This window comes from Lampetra planeri, chromosome 29 (assembly GCF_965212315.1).
Source record: "Lampetra planeri chromosome 29, kcLamPlan1.2.h2, whole genome shotgun sequence".
In the NCBI taxonomy this organism is placed as follows: Eukaryota; Metazoa; Chordata; class Hyperoartia; order Petromyzontiformes; family Petromyzontidae; genus Lampetra; species Lampetra planeri.
In genome coordinates this window covers 3,908,210-3,924,603 of record NC_136135.1, presented here as the reverse complement: position 1 = coordinate 3,924,603, position 16,394 = coordinate 3,908,210, and the positions used below count along the sequence as shown (strand labels likewise).

Genomic DNA, 16,394 nt, shown 5'->3' with positions numbered 1-16,394 from the left:
TATTTACACATTTCCTCCAAAGTCACAATATTTACAACAATAAAATTCAAGATCTTGTCGCCGGTTGTTGGGCACAACGCCGTCCACAGCCATCGCACGTGGTGGCGCTAAACCCACTCACACTTGGACCACGTGGTCCAGCCGCACGCAGCACATCTGAGGGACAAGGGAAAATGATCTATTTAACTTTTTTTTTTATTTACCAGGTAAGGCCCACTGAACTATATAGCTCTTATTCTTGGGTTTTTTCGGTAAAGTCAAGTAGGTAAAACATTTAAATTAATAAAAGTAGAATAAAAATAAAATAAAAATATTTGATACAGCAGTCGTGCTGTGACGGTTCCACCTGAAGACGGAAGCTTGTGTTGCCTCCGAAACGTCGTGATTTTTATTTTATTTTTATTTTATTTTTATTAATTTTATTTTTTTTACCTACGTGACTTTACTGAAAAAACCCAAGAAAATGAATCCTTGCAGTCACGAAAGCTTCAAATCTAGAATTATATAGCTCTAAAATTCGGAGGCGACCTGGCTAGCACAAGTAATAGCTCAACGAAGTGGCTCATCATCGTGTGGATATTTACAGCGGCCAAATAATCGAAGCGCATGTTAATTCTAAATGTGGAGGGAAAAACTGGAGGACCGGGACAAAAATCCACGCGGCCACGGAAGGGAACATGCAAATTCCACAGAAACAGGCGTCAGGGTCGGGATAGAACCCACAACCTCCTGTATACCAGGCTGGCAGATAACATCTCAACTTAACGAAATGTCGTGAGAATTTGTATTTTATGTTTAATTTTTATTATTTTATTATTTCCCTTCTACGTGACTTTATCGAAAGAACCAAGAAGATGAACTTAACTTTTAACAACTTTTTCCACTTCTCGGGGAAAAGGCGCCTCAGATGACGCACATCGCACGGGGAGACAAGCGTTGGGCAATAATGAAATCGCACTCAAAATTAAATGAAGTCAAATGTTGTATTACCACAGAGGCCTTTGTTCTTCGTGTGACCGGGCAACCGACCTGGCAGACACGTCAAAACAATTCACGCGGCCGAACTTGGCGTAATCTCCAGAGGGTTCCCGGTGTAGCAGGCTAATATAACCCCTGCCCCGACTAAACCCGGGTATAGTTTCAAGTTCATTTATTAGGTATAGCCCTGTGAGCCATTCGGCTCTTGAATCGGGTGCAACCGCAACAAACAAAAAACTAACATGAACAAAAAACATCTTAAAGTGAATATGTCACTAAGTGCAAACAGAAAATCCAAGAAAAGACAGCAAAATATTGCAGAAAAAAGCACCGTACACCAACGCTGTGTGCAAAAATCCCAGTGGGATGCAAGTCAAACAACAACAACAACAACCACAAGACAACTTAGATTAAGGCCATCAGTCTAACTCTGTACTACAACAAACAAACATGGCTAAACCAATACACTTTTCGAAATCACCAAAATAAAGCCATGAAAGTTTGTCCCAGGCCAGAGTATATCCGGGGGGATAAAGTGTCCTAGGCTGAACTCTACCCCCCGGGGGTTTAAACTAGACTGGGCCAGACCATATCCCTCCAGGCCAGAATATGCCCCATGTGAAAGTTCAAACGAACTTCAATCGATATCTAAAAAGCGTATAAATGGAAGTAAGAATCTCAGTTTGATCAATTGAAACATTTTTAGGGTTAGGGACAGGGTTATTATTATTATTAAAGTTTTTCTGGTTGAAGCAATCACAGTCTATGTGTTTACAGTTTTAAATAAAATGTTGGAAAAATTTAGTAATTCATGTGTTTATCGCTCAACACCATTACTATCATGGGGGTATGATTTGGCCTATCGGGGTACAAATTGGCCTAGGCCATAATATACCCGGGTATAATCTAGCCTAGGTCGTTTTAACCCCGGGTATACTACGGTCTGGGGGTGTACTACGGCCTGTTACACCGGCATGTAAAGCCAGGGCTTTAGTGATGCTGGCTCCGTTTGTCAAGGTCCAGACGGTCGCAACTACTTCACACCGAGAGAGATCCAGCACTGGACTGGCACCCAGCGTGTCTCACCAGTGCTAGCTAAGTTACCATCAGACATTGTTCACGACATTATGAGCCCCCAGCAAAAAAAGATTAGGCAACTGACGAGGCGGGGGGGGTGAGAAATGTGATGTCACATCAAAATGCGCAACTTTAAATAAATATAGACAACACGTTCCACTGAATTAAATCGACTTTTTTAATAAATGTTTTCTCCTACAACATCAGAGTGCAGCGGCACATTAAATACGCACTACAATGACGATAGTTTAAAGCGATTTGATTCTAGATTTGAAGTTTTCGTGACTGCAAGGATTCATACTCTTAGGGTTTTTTCGGTAAAGTCACGTCGTGATTTAATTTAGTTGTTTTCTCTTTTTTTTTACCTACGTGACTTTACCGAAAAACCCAAAGAGTACGATTTGAACCATGTTTTATTTATTTTGGGGGGAGGGGGCAGAGCTTTGTGATGTCATATTTGAGGGGGGGGGGAGGTCTGACTTCTTGTGACGCCGTGTGACGAGGGGGGGGGTCAAAATATCGTCCAAAATCGCGTGACGTCATTTATGGACGCCCCCTTTGCGCACCGAGATGAAGAGACAAGAGGAGAGAGAGAGAGAGCGAGAGAGCTGCCTCCGAAGTCATCCACCCTCGCGACGTGGCTTGAGACAACCAGCGCCAGGCTCCATGTGGCGAGACGCGAGCGCCACTTTATGGGCCAAGTTGGAAAAACTGAGACAGCCGAGACAACAACAAACAATCTTAATTTTGGAACTTTCGTGACTGCAGGAATTATTCTTTGGTTCTTTCGGTAAAGTCACGTATAAAGATGCTATTATTTAATTTATTATTTTATCTTTATACGTGTGTATGCTATTATTTAATTTATTATTTTATCTTTATACGTGACTTTACCGAAAGAACCAAAGAATAACAGCAAACAACTTCCCGGGAATGATTGTTCAATATTGATTTGAAGTTCTAGATTTGAAGCTTAATACAGTAAATTCACCTGATGACGGAGACTTGTGTTGCCTCCGAAACATGATTTATTATTTTATTTCTATTATTATTTCTATTCGTTTTATTATTTATTTTCATTATTTATTTTTACCTATGTGACTTTACCGAAACAAACCTAATAGTATTGATGTCAAGCTTTCGTGACTGCAGGAATCCATACTCTTTGGTTCTTTCGGTAAAGTCACGTAGGTATAAAAGAAAATAAATCACGACGTTTCGGGCGCAACACAAGCGTCCGTCATCAGGTGGGTGTTAAATGTCAGGGTGTTAGGGGCCGTCCATAAATGACGTCACGCGATTTTGGACGAGTTTTGACCCCCCCCCTCCCCCCCTCGTCACACGGCGTCACAAAAAGTCAGACCCCCCCGCCTCAAATATGACGTCACAAAGCTCTGCCCCCCCCCTCCCCCCGAAACCATATTTCCATTTTGAAAATTAAACATGCTTCAAATCGCTTTAAACTATTGTCATTGTAGTGCGTATTTAATGTGGCGCTGCACTCTGATGTTGTAGGAGAAAACACGCATTACAAAGGAGGCGTGGGAAAGCTGCAATTGAGCATAAAATTCACTTTAAAATATTCAGCGTCTAACTAAAACTGCAGATGTTCACACTATTATATTGAAATTCTCTCATAATTATAAAATATTTAAAGTAATTATAACTATAAAAAATACTTTAAACTTTGTCGTAGAACGAAGCAAAATGGAGAGTACAATTATAACGATCACATGTTCATTTCGCAGAATGAAAAGCCCTGGTAGAATCATTAGAATCAAAATGTTTGTCATCTCCGGCCGAGGCGTTTCGTGTTGCGAGGGCGTGAAGGAGGCAAATGATCGACACACTTCACCGCGCACGAGGGCAACGCGACCACTTGCGCGGAGATGGAGCAGAGAAATCAGCTCGTTTTCAGCAGCAGCAGCAGGAGATGGTTTGTTGACATCCATTGCAGGGTCGCGTGAGATCTAGAGGCCTCTAGAGAGATCACAATATTTATTTAGAACTGGGGGAAATCCGATGAGCTATAAAGCGCTTTCCCACCACCCCACCCCCCACAATAGGGGCACCGGGTCAGAACAATACAACACGAATACAAAAACACAACAGAGTGCAAAGTATGGGAAAGGTAAACAAAATCACTTACAAAAATAAACACAAATAAAAACTAAACAATGTTTTCATTGTAACAGGTCAAGCCCACTGGAGCTTTCGGCTTCTTTTGTACTAATAGATTAACAACGACGGGTGTTCGATTATATTAATTTGGTGCAAAATTAATTCCCTTTCAACAAATGTTCAGAAAGGAGAAGAAGAAAACAAATTCGAGGTTAAGACACGCGGGACATTGAGTACAATTTAAATAAAATAAAAATGATCAACAACGAGACGACAGATCGTACAAACGTGTCACGAGAAACGAGACAAAATCGATTTTTTTTTATTTTGTGAAGTCGAAATCATTGAATGGGGGTCGTGGTGGGGGTTCGTGGGGGGGGGAGTCGTGGGTGGGGGGGGGTCGGTGACGTCACTAACACAATCCCCCCTACCAAGATGGCGGCACATGGGAATGGGACCCCAAAGGCGCCATCGTCGTGACGTCCCGCGACTCCCCCCCACCCCGCACCAAGATGGCGATCTTCAGCGTCTACATTGTCAACAAGGCGGGGGGCCTCATATTCCAGTATGACAACTACGCCCCGAAAACCGAGGTGGAGAAAACCTTCAGCTACCCCCTCGATCTGGTGCTGAAGGTGCACGACGAGAAGATAGTCGTCGCCTTCGGCCAGAGGGACGGCATTAGAGGTGAGGCCCCGGTTAGGCCCAGGTTAGGCCCGTCCCTCCGTGTTTGCCTGAGAGGCGGTACCGGGTCTAAGGCCCCTCGGGCGGCATGAGGATCCAGCCGAGCCCGTGGTCTAGCAACGGCCTCCCTGGTGTTAATTGTAAACATAACGCTTCTGCCACTACTATACGTGTGGCTTTACATTATCGTTCTATCCGGGTATGCTTAAATTGACATTTGTGTCGATAAAAAGACCCGTGGCTAACCTTCAATTCGCAATCGTAATGTTGATGCTGAAACTGCTGCTTGTGGTAGACTTTGTGTTACTTCCTGTCATTGCCACCATCATCACCATCTGTGGTATATAAAATAAGTACTGCTTTGTGGATAGCCAACACACGGACGTTGTGTGTGTGTGGTCGGAGTGTGGACAGAGATAGTCACGTACAGAAAGATCCCCCGTGTATGCCTTAACAGACTTTGTGGGGTCACACACACAGAGAGAAGCACGTAGGGTCAGTGAGAGAGACATTGACCCAGGGCAGGAGAGACGTACGGGGAGAGACAACAACAACAACACACGGATACACGGGAAGATAGACAACCACAGGGAGACGCACAGATGAAGAGAGACACACACTGGGAGACAGACATTGCGTGCAGACACGAAGGAGAACACGGAGACACGGAGAGACCCGGCCACAGACAGCATCTGTGGCAAGCATCTGTGGCATTTTGGCCAGACCAGCCCGGAATGTTACGAGAATTACATATTTTGAAGTTATTCGTATTGAGCCATGGATTTCGAAAAAATATATACTGACAATAGTCAAAATATTAATATATAGGGTGAGTCCATGCGTCCAATTTCATACGTCTGTTAATATGATTATAGTGTACAATATAGGAGTATGCAAATGCATACCTTGTACTCTAGTGGTAGTGCCTTACGCCTACAATTACTCTTATGAGACAGCCTAACAGCGTCTGTAAAATAGTGAAATGAAGCCTTGTTGGTGAGTCTTAGCTAAATTAAATCACGACGTTTCGGGCGCAACACAAGCGTCCGTCATCAGGTGGGACAACCACAGCGAGAAACAATTGCTGAAGTGGGCAAAAAAAAGAACCAAAGAGTATGGATCCCTGCAGTCACGATAACTTCAAATCTAGATTGAGTCTTAGCTAAACCGATTCCGCCCGCCCCCAGCCACTTCATCAACTCGCACCAACCAGCGTAGTGAAGTATGTTCAAACAACCCCCACGTCCCTTGCAGCGTGAGGACGCCCTCATCCAACATTGAAAGGGCTCCATATGTCGATACAGTATGTCCACTAAAAAATAATGCTCACAAGCAAATTCCATCCAAGACTATGGGAAGCTTGTGTTGCCTCCGAAACATCGTGATTTGAATTTTATTTTACTTTTTATTTAAAAAAATTTTTACCTACGTGACTTTACCGAAAAAACCTAAGAATATGAATCCTTGCAGTCACGAAAGCTTCAAATCTAGAACAAAACGTAGGTTTAATTTGTTGCGTCAGGGCCCATGCCAATAATTGCCGCCCGCTCTAAATTGAAAATCTCTCAACGCCCGCCGCCGTGTTGTTTCTCGCTGCGCCACTCTCTCCCGCAACAGTGGGGCACGCGGTTCTGGCCGTGAATGGCCTGGACGCGGTGGGACGCACGCTGCCGGATGGCCGAGATGTCCTGGCGGTGATCAACAACCCTGACAGTTACCCCTTGAACCTGCGCTTTGGTCGCCCGCGCCTCTCCTCCAACGAGAAGCTCATGCTCGCCTCCATGTTCCACTCGTAAGTACCCCTCCCTCCCCCCAAGTCGTGATGTGCGACTTGAGCGACCAGACGAAGCCGAGATCGGCATCAAGGTCGTACATATTGAACGGTCTCCCCGTGCCTCCGATTAGCACTGTTGCCTACATACGGTGCGAAGGAAGTTCTGCATGCATACATACATGAAGTAAGTTCTGCATCGCATGACATAGTCACTTATATCGCTCAGCAATATATATTCTAGATTTGAAGCTTTCGTGACTGCAAGGATTCATATTCTTAGGTTTTTTCGGTAAAGTCACGTAGGTAAAAAATTTAAATTAATAAAAGTAAAATTAAAATAAAATAAAAATCACGACGTTTCGATTGCTGTATCAAGTAAGAGTCTTACTTGATACAGCAATCGTGCTGTGACGGTTCTACCTGGGAAGCTTGTGTTGCCTCCGAAACGTCGTGATTTTTATTTTATTTTTATTTTACTTTTATAAATTTTAATTTTTTACCTATGTGACTTTACCGAAAAAACCTAAGAATACAGCAATATATAATTACACTTTTTTATTTTACCAGGTAAGGCCCACTGAGCTGTATAGCTCTTTTTCAGAAACGACCTGGCCACAAATGGTAGCCCAACGAAGTGGCTTATCATGTGGAAATTTATAGCCGCCAAATACTTTAAACGTATTTTTCTAAATGTGGAGGGAAAAACTGGAGAACCCGGAGTATCATCCAAGCGACCACGGGACGAGGTAATATGCGAACTCCAAATATACAGGTGCCAGGGTCACGATTGAACCCACAACCTCCTGTATACCAGGTGAGGTAGGTAACATCTCGCCACTAGTGTGAGTGTCCCACGTACCGACAGCCGGGTCGGGGACAGTTGACCAAGCCGGCAAACTCGGTGAGGCGCAGTGATCCACCTTGGTGATGAGAGGCCTCATCAGCCATGGGGCATTTATGGAACCGATATGTGACATATAATGGTGATGGCTCCTCTCATCTGAGACCCTAATACCTGTATACTCCTATTATTTACGGCCTAAATAGTGTCAAAAAATCACATGTTTGTGCTTGTCTATGGATAGGTCACACAGAAGTGGTCACCCAGGAATGTTAAACGAATCCAGATAAGAGGAGTCACCTGGAAGTGAATGAAAACTTGTCCTATTCGTGTTTATCCATGGATAAGTGATTGCCGAGAATCACTCAATTCATCCGTTTGTACAGCGCCATTTTCAATCCACTGCTGGATGATGGCAGGACCTTCCTGAATAAATGTAGCAGGACCTTCCAGAAAAAAGGGTCTCGGGACCCCGTGAAGTTTTGCTGGATTAAGATCGTAAACATTGCATGCGTACGACCTTTTGTCAATCCACATTGGTCAGTGCGTGCTGATGAAGGCGGGCAACATAGACGTTCTGATCTAGTACAGTTCAATTAATTTTTCTGCACTGCTCTAATACTGACAATTTAGGGCGCATTATTGTTATTACACCGTTTAACAATGTACACGCCTTGCCTTGTCTGTGTTATGCAGACTCTATGCTATTGGGTCTCAGCTGTCTCCTGAGCTCAAGAGCACTGGCATAGAAGTCCTGGAGACCGACACATTCAAGCTGCACTGCTACCAAACTCTTACGGGTGAGTGCTCGCATGCTTTACATATTTAATAAAGTGGTGGGAAACCCGATGAAATTCAGTGGTTGTAAGTGACTAGGGCTTGTGGATACCTTTAGCGGACTGCGCTACAAACCCAGACACCTGGGTTGGATTCCCGGCCACAACTACCATCTAGCGAGTTGTCCTGGGCCTCCCCTAGGGCAACTCACCCTTAAATGAGTGTGGAGCGGTGTTTAAACATCAGCATAGGGGAGACGTATGCGGCTGGGCGTGGTGCTAGTAAGACCACCTCCACTGGTGCCATCGCAGCCTTATTAGGTGCTCGCTAACCGCAGTTAGGCCTCAACAGCAAGCGGCTTTTTGATGCGCTTTCCGATTTGAAGGGCACGCTTTTCGGCATGATGTCCCGCGTTTGGCTCCAATATGCTGGGAGCTTCAGGAAACGAATTAAATTCCATTCAATTGAATTAGTTTCACTTGAGACATCATGCTGAGACATCGTGCTGAACAACAGGGTGGGGTACAACCGGAAATCTCATCGGAGAGCCATAGAGCACAACTGCGAAAACCTACATGTAAGCCTATGAGGCTACACCAAGTATCATGGTCTTTGTGTATGTGCGTGTGTACTGTGTTGTGTACTGTGTGCAGGAGTGGTCGTGTAGCAGTTAGAGCGCGCTGCGTTAAAAACCTGGAGACCCGAGATCGATTCCCACTCACGGCCAACACCAATGACGATTATCTGAACCGGTCCTGGGCCTCCCCTAGGTCGACTCAGCCTCAAATGAGTACCTAGTGGGGTCTGTTAACATCGCCGATGGGGAGACAAAGCCGGTCGGGCGTGGTGTTGGCCACCCACCCCCTTCGTGTGCCGCGCCGGCCTTCACAGGTTCTCGCTAACAGAACTTGTCCCAAAAGTCTGTTAAGGCTACACGGGGTGATCTTTGTCTTTGTGTGCAGGAACCAAGTTCATGGTGCTCTGTGAACCCCGGCAAGCAGGGATGGACGCTTTGCTGAGGAAAGTGTATGAGTTGTATGCGGACTACGCCCTCAAGAACCCATTCTACTCCCTAGAGATGCCCATACGGTGAGAGCCGTTGCATTCTGGGGCACACGGTGGTATCTCCTTCACAGGGTACTCCTTGCCAGTGTAGTGGGTTCACAAGCGACAGAGACGATGTAGTCGAGGCACACTATTTATTATAACTTCACACTCGGCACAGGGCAACGTATACAACACTTGAAGGGGTAACGGCCCCTTCACCCGTACTGGACTGGGATACACCCCTAGGCTCTCTGCCTAACTGTTCTGCTCCCAGGTCCTCCGCTCAGGGTGCTAGGAGAGGCTATCTGACCCGGCCCTGGTCAAGGCACGGGTCACGACACCCAGCCAGACAGACCCGGCTCTTAGAAGAACATCGGCTCTGAGGATGGCGAGTCAAAGGAGTTCCAGGGCCTATCTGCCCGGTCTTCAGTCTTCACTGGTTCTTCGCTCCTTAGCTCCCCAACACTGCACCACGAGCCCTCTCGCTCCCCGCCTTTTATACCAATTTGCCACCGAGGGGTGGGGCTGTGTGGGATCCCAGCATCCACCCACAGCCCCCCAGGGCGGTAACCGTTTGCGGACGTGGACACCCCTGTGTGCTTGTCCGTTTCCCTCCCGTAACACCCCTACACCAGTGAGCGTCATTGCGGGCGAAACCTGGCCGAATATCCAAGACATCGGAGCAAATAATGTCGGGGAAATGTAACATGGTTCAGGGGTGGAGTATTTGGCGCAGTGATTGGCGACTTGTGCACTGCTCTGAAACCGATGACCTGAGTCAGATTGCCGGCCACGACTAACATCAGTGGTGATATCTCAATCCGTCCTGGCTTCTACCCCCCCCCCCCCCCTTTCGCGAGTCCACACTAACTGGTATGCATTGTCGTAGGCTCACAGATTCACTCGCTTGTTGGTATGTTGGGTTTTGAAAAAGCTCCCATCTTCGCCACCCATGGTTACCACGGGAACACCCACAGTGCTGTTAAATAATCTCGTCAAATCTCAGAAGCTCAGCAGGATTTTAAGCTAGATTTGAAGTTTTCGTGACTGCAAGGATTCATATTCTTAGGTTTTTTCGGTAAAGTCACGTAGGTAAAAAATTTAAATTAATAAAAGTAAAATAAAAATACAATAAAAATCACGACGTTTCGGAGGCAACACAAGCTTCCGTCTTCAGGTGGAACCGTCACAGCACGATAGCTGTATCAAGTGGAAAACACCTAAGAATATAGGATTTTAGGCCTAAAAAATGCTCGGATGGGTGACCACCACGCACATGCAGCTTGTTATAGGCTGCACCTGGCCATCTGCCCTTTTGATGATGGTTAAAACCAAAGTGTTTGCCTTTGCTCGCCAAGGCGACATTGTCATCACAATGTGGCATTGCGAGATGACGGAATTGAGCGTGGTGCATTTTGCGAAATCACACGTCACGTGCCGCGTGACAACAATTCGTGGGCCACGTAATCTTACGTTATCATTCATTAATCACGCTTGTGAAGCCAACCGCACGTTGTAAATCGGTACAGAATCCATGCGTACGTGTGATTTTTTTTTTCTTTCTAGTATTTAATGGACATGCAAAGGGAGCCCCGTTGCAAGTTACTCATTCTTCATGATGATCTCACCTTCGCCCCGATAATCTGCCCCTTGCAGGTGCGAGCTCTTTGACCAGAACTTGAAGGCCGCCTTGGAAGCCGCTGAGAAAGTGGGCACGGCAGGGCCGGGTATATGACCTTGAGCCGTACGCGACGACATCACAACTGCAATTCCCCTGACACCGTTCTCTCCCAATGGAGTCTCGCCACGCCCAGGGTTTCCGTAATCTCATTTTTCGTGCTCGGGAATTTTCCATGTAAATTTACACGACATGACAAATAACACTGGTCAGCACACACTTTTTCTGGCATAAGGTATTCCAACGGTTTTAAGGTAATTTTTGGGGTGCTGATTCCAAATCTGGCATCAGATATCAAATATTGCATTTTCAATAAAAACTGCAGAAGAAAAATATTAAATAAATGTGGATGTCAACATAAAATTATATTATAAACACACTATCCTAAAAATACAGCACCATATTTTAACACTAAAGCAGTCACTGACTCGCAACAACTTGCAATCATAAGTGACAGAGTTAAGTTCGGGTAAAATCAATGAAAATGGGGTATGCCGATAGCATAAAATAAGATGTGATAGAGAAAATCTGAGATCAGATTTGGAATCAGCACCCTGAAATTAGTCTAAAACAGCTGCAAAAGTCCAGGCCAGAAAAAAATGTTTTTTTTGTTGACCAGTGTTTCTATGCTTTCAGTACGAATAAAGGTAAAAAAAGTCATTCGACTGCAGTTCGCTGTCTGTGTAGTGACAGAGAAAGGTCACTACTGTGTCGGCCCGTACGAAGGCTGGGGGCCCCAAGGGGGTGCCTGGGGGGTCACGTGGTGGAGGGATCCGGACCCTCCCAGAGGTGGGGGAAGTGAGGCGTGTCCTGGGAAGGGAGGCGTGGCCTGAAGAGAGCCAGCCACGCCGGGGCGGAGCCAGCCACGCCAAACCAAATATAAGCGTGGTGTGAACGCAGAGCGAGGCGGCTGTTGTACTGTACTCCAAGGTGAAGACATCTTCGGTCGTCAAGTCCCGAGTCGTCGTCCTGGGCCAGGCAGGCCGTTGCCTGCCTGGTCCAGTCTGTGTCGTGTTCCAGAGTGTTAGTGAGTTGAGGAAGGTGGTCACCACCTCATGTAGAGTGTTATATTATTTACCGTTTAATAAATAGTGTTGCCTCCAAGTTGCGTGTGTGTGCACCTAATTTTAACCTACTACATTTGGCGTCAGAAGTTGGAAAAATAAATATTGCTAGGTGTTATCCTAGGGAAGTAAAATGGGCACACGAAAAACAAATATACAACTCACCTGGACGCCTTCGTACAACGGGGACGGTGTGACGACCATCCTTCGGACAGCCCCGGGGATGGCAGCCCCGGTGACAGAGAGAGAGAGAGAGATGGCGCTGCGCGCGGAGCGGCGGGACTGGCACCACACTGCTGCTTTGCCGCCATCGGGAATGGAGCGACGGAGCCGCGGGGAGAGGACACCATCGTCGCTGCGGGGGCTGGCAGGGGAGGCCCGGCCATGCGGGCCACGCGGTTCCCGCCATTTCGGCGGCTGGTCGGGGCGCGGTTCCCGCCAAAGCGCCGCTCCCGCCATTTCGGCGGCGGGAACGCCGCTCCTGCTGCTGAAATGCCGCTCCCGCCGACATCAACGCCTGCAGAGGGGGAGTTCCAGTCTTCAGCTCGAGCGCGAGAGGTGGATGGGTTCGCAAGAGCAGGCCGTGTTCACCATGAAAGATTCTTCGGGCCGTCCCAGTGCTCCACCTTGCCGCCCTCCACTATTCACAGTTTGCCAGGCGAGTCGTGACATGACAAGCACCCGGCCCCAAGAAAAAATAATAATAATCTTCACCCATCTTACGTGCGCCGGGTTGCGATCGCGTGTGTTTTTTTTTAACTCGCTGGGTTGCGGAGCGTGTTCGTCCGGTTGTGTGCGTGATAAATTGACGCGGCGACCATGGGGGTTTCTGCTTGTAACAAGTGTTGCTGTTAATTACGGCGTCGAGATCGGTATCTTCTGGGTGTAGTTAATGATTAATTCGTGTTGGTGTCCCGAGCTCCGTTGATATCCTGTATGTTGCCGTGTTAATGACTCGTGTTGTTACATCGTTTTGTTGCGAAATCGCCGTTGTTATTGTGTATACTGTATGGAGTTTCGCTCGTGATTGCCACGTGTAACTGTAAGAAACTTTGATCGTCATTGTTGCCAAGGTACAGACCGTATGGAGCTTTGCTTGGAATTGTTAACAGTGTATGGAATGTTGGGTACTTGCTTGTGATTGTTTACTATGTACGGATTGTCTGGAGTATTGATTGTGTGTGTTGCCATGTGGGGACTGGATGGAGCATTGCGCCAAACGATTTACTGTACGAACTTCGTATACTGCATATACTGTATTAATCAATTCGGCGATTCTTGGGGTTTGTGTATAGTTTTTTTGCTCTCAAAATTCGAATGCCCTGAGTCCCATGGTTAATGTTGAAGGGGATTTAGAAATGACAGGTTCGGTTTGTTTCAAACTCGCTGGTTGGTTCCTGTCCGTTGTTGCACAGATGATGTCTTTTGTGCGGGAATGCTCCTTGTGTTCTGTATGGATCGGGGGTGCGTTTCCGTTAATTGCCGTCAAATTGCGTTGCTCTCTCCACTCGGTTGGTACAGCTGCATGCTGCAATGCGAGTCTCTGAGATGATGTGTACGGATACGGGATGTGAGGTGTATTGTTGTGACCATTGAATATTCGGGATCGTCACAAATTGTGCGTACCTGTTTGGTATTGGATCAGTTCTGTGGGGGATCATAATTCAAATTGTATGTGTTGTGATGGTGTTAAATTGCGATGGTGACATGCTGCCAGGGATTTGTAATTGTGCTGCTGGCTGTCACCTATCTTGGGGCGCAGGTCCTGACCAGGATGGCCCAGTGAGTGTTGCGTGTCTAACATGAACGTTGTGGTCCCGTCATGCAATGGCTGACGGCTTGACCTGACAGCCCGGAGATTGAAACACTCCGTGGCATGTCTAGCCTAGTGGGCTGTGCGCTCACATGGCTCGGAGAGTGTGGTCCCGTCATGCAATGGCTGACGGCTTGACCTGACAGCCCGGAGATTGAAACACTCCGTGGTATGTCTAGCCTAGTGGGCTGTGCGCTCACAGGGCTCAGAGTGTGGTCCCGTCATGCAATGGCTGATGGCTTGACCTGACAGCCAGGAGATCGAGACACTCCGTGGCTTGTCTAGCCTAGTGGGCTGTGCGCTCACATGGCTCGGGAAGTGTGGTCCCGTCATGCTGTGTCTGACGGCTTGACCTGACAGCCCGGAGATCGAGACACTCCGTGGCTTGTCTAGCCTAGTGGGCTGTGCGCTCACATGGCTCAGAGAGTGTGGTCCCGTCATGCTGTCTGACAGCTTGACCTGACAGCCCGGAGATCGAGACACTCCGTGGCTTGTCTAGCCAAGTGGGCTGTGCGCTCACATGGCTCAGAGAGTGTGGTCCCATCATGCTGTGTCTGATGGCTTGACCTGACGGCCCGGAGAGTGAGACACTCGGAGGTGCGTTGAAACAGTGGGCTGGGGATTCGTAAGGTTCAGGTGGAGTTGTCCTGTTACGTTGGGACTGTATCCCTCAGTTGTTAGGGTGCATGTTGTGCAATGAGTGAACGATGGGTCGTCTCAGCTCGGTCGGTACAGTTATATGCTGCGATGCGAGTCTTCGAGAGAGACTGGCTCGTCTCAGCTCGGTCGGTACAGCTATATGCTGCGATGCGAGTCTTGGAGAGAGACTGGGTCGTCTCAGCTCGGTCGGTACAGCTATATGCTGCGATGCGAGTCTTGGAGAGAGACTGGGTCGTCTCAGCTCGGTCGGTACAGCTATATGCTGCGATGCGAGTCTTGGAGAGAGACTGGGTCGTCTCAGCTCGGTCGGTACAGCTATATGCTGCGATGCGAGTCTTGGAGAGAGACTGGGTTAAAATCCCACCGATATGGCCGACGTGTGCTACTGGTTGTGACGCCGCGTCGGAAAGGCGGTGGGGTGGTAACATGGAAATTCCCCCCCCGATATGGCCGACGCGTGCTACTGGTTGTGACGCCGCGTCGGAAAGGCGGTGGGGTGGTAACATGGAAATTCCCCCCCCGATATGGCCGACGCGTGCTACTAGTTGTGACGCCACGTCGGAAAGGCGGGGGGGTGCTAACGGGTGACTGTCATTGCATGCGTGATTCTAACGGGGGGGGGGGGGGCTGTGCTGGAGCGTAAGTGGGTTAGCCAGTTTTCATGTATAATTGTTGTTAATTCCCCGTTTTCTATGCGGTTCCCTTTTACCCTCGTCGATTCTGTATATATTACGTGATTGTATTTCTTATCGGTCGCCGGTCATTTATTGATGTTGTTGGTTCGGAGGCACACCTTTTCGATGTTTCACAGTTGTGTTACAGCCGGGGACGGCTGTGTGTTTATACAGGGGGGGGTGATGTAGTGACAGAGAAAGGTCACTACTGTGTCGGCCCGTACGAAGGCTGGGGGCCCCAAGGGGGTGCCTGGGGGGTCACGTGGTGGAGGGATCCGGACCCTCCCAGAGGTGGGGGAAGTGAGGCGTGTCCTGGGAAGGGAGGCGTGGCCTGAAGAGAGCCAGCCACGCCGGGGCGGAGCCAGCCACGCCAAACCAAATATAAGCGTGGTGTGAACGCAGAGCGAGGCGGCTGTTGTACTGTACTCCAAGGTGAAGACATCTTCGGTCGTCAAGTCCCGAGTCGTCGTCCTGGGCCAGGCAGGCCGTTGCCTGCCTGGTCCAGTCTGTGTCGTGTTCCAGAGTGTTAGTGAGTTGAGGAAGGTGGTCACCACCTCATGTAGAGTGTTATATTATTTACCGTTTAATAAATAGTGTTGCCTCCAAGTTGCGTGTGTGTGCACCTAATTTTAACCTACTACATCTGTAATACATCATCTATTCATAGCAAATGTACAATCTGTACGATGTGTATGTTGTAGTATTACCATATCGCGGCAACTCGACACCTACTCCCAACCGTTTGTACTGATCTCACGGGATAACTTTGGGCAATGTAATTATTATTATTATATGTATAAATGTTTGCCAGTTAACAAACACGTTTTTATTTATGTCTTTTTGTTGGTCCCTTGAATAAATTACTTCTGTTTCAGACGTTTCTTCTTAGATGTTCATCCTTTATTTTCTTCATGAGCACTCTCCCTCTACGTTCTATTTAGACGCAGGGGACTGTGTACAGAACGTGGATGATCTGCCCAGGTGGTGTGGTGACAGAGCGAGCTATCGGAAGGTTGCAAGCTCAAAAGCTGATTGGGAGGTTGACCCGACCCATCATCCCCTCTGGTGGTTTATCAACATGAGCGCCACTCTGTGTAGAAGTTAACAGCAGTTCTACTATGCTACACCTTCCCCCACCATGGGAATGTGGGATTACCATCACTGGCTCGGCTGTAAACGGGAGATGAGTGCTGCTTCAACACTCAC

At 47.6% G+C, this 16,394-nt stretch overlaps 1 protein-coding gene across 1 annotated transcript; it reads left to right on the top strand.

Moving 5' to 3' along the window:
• Nucleotides 1-4,661: 4,661 nt before the first annotated feature.
• TRAPPC4 (trafficking protein particle complex subunit 4) lies at nt 4,662-11,637 on the top strand. The gene is made up of 5 exons (XM_078608126.1): nt 4,662-4,863; nt 6,478-6,652; nt 8,172-8,275; nt 9,215-9,341; nt 10,956-11,637. Exons 1-5 carry the CDS (start codon nt 4,689-4,691, stop codon nt 11,032-11,034), a joined length of 660 nt encoding a protein of 219 aa, XP_078464252.1. The 5' UTR covers nt 4,662-4,688; the 3' UTR covers nt 11,035-11,637.
• The last annotated feature ends 4,757 nt before the right edge of the window (nt 11,638-16,394 follow it).

Coding starts and splice junctions, on each gene's coding strand:
- TRAPPC4 (XM_078608126.1), top strand. CDS start 4,689: ATGGCGATCTTCAGCGTCTACATTGTCAACAAGGCGGGGGGCCTCATA. Junction 6,653..8,171: donor CTCGCCTCCATGTTCCACTC/GTAAGTACCCCT, acceptor TGTGTTATGCAG/ACTCTATGCTATTGGGTCTC. Junction 8,276..9,214: donor CTGCTACCAAACTCTTACGG/GTGAGTGCTCGC, acceptor CTTTGTGTGCAG/GAACCAAGTTCATGGTGCTC.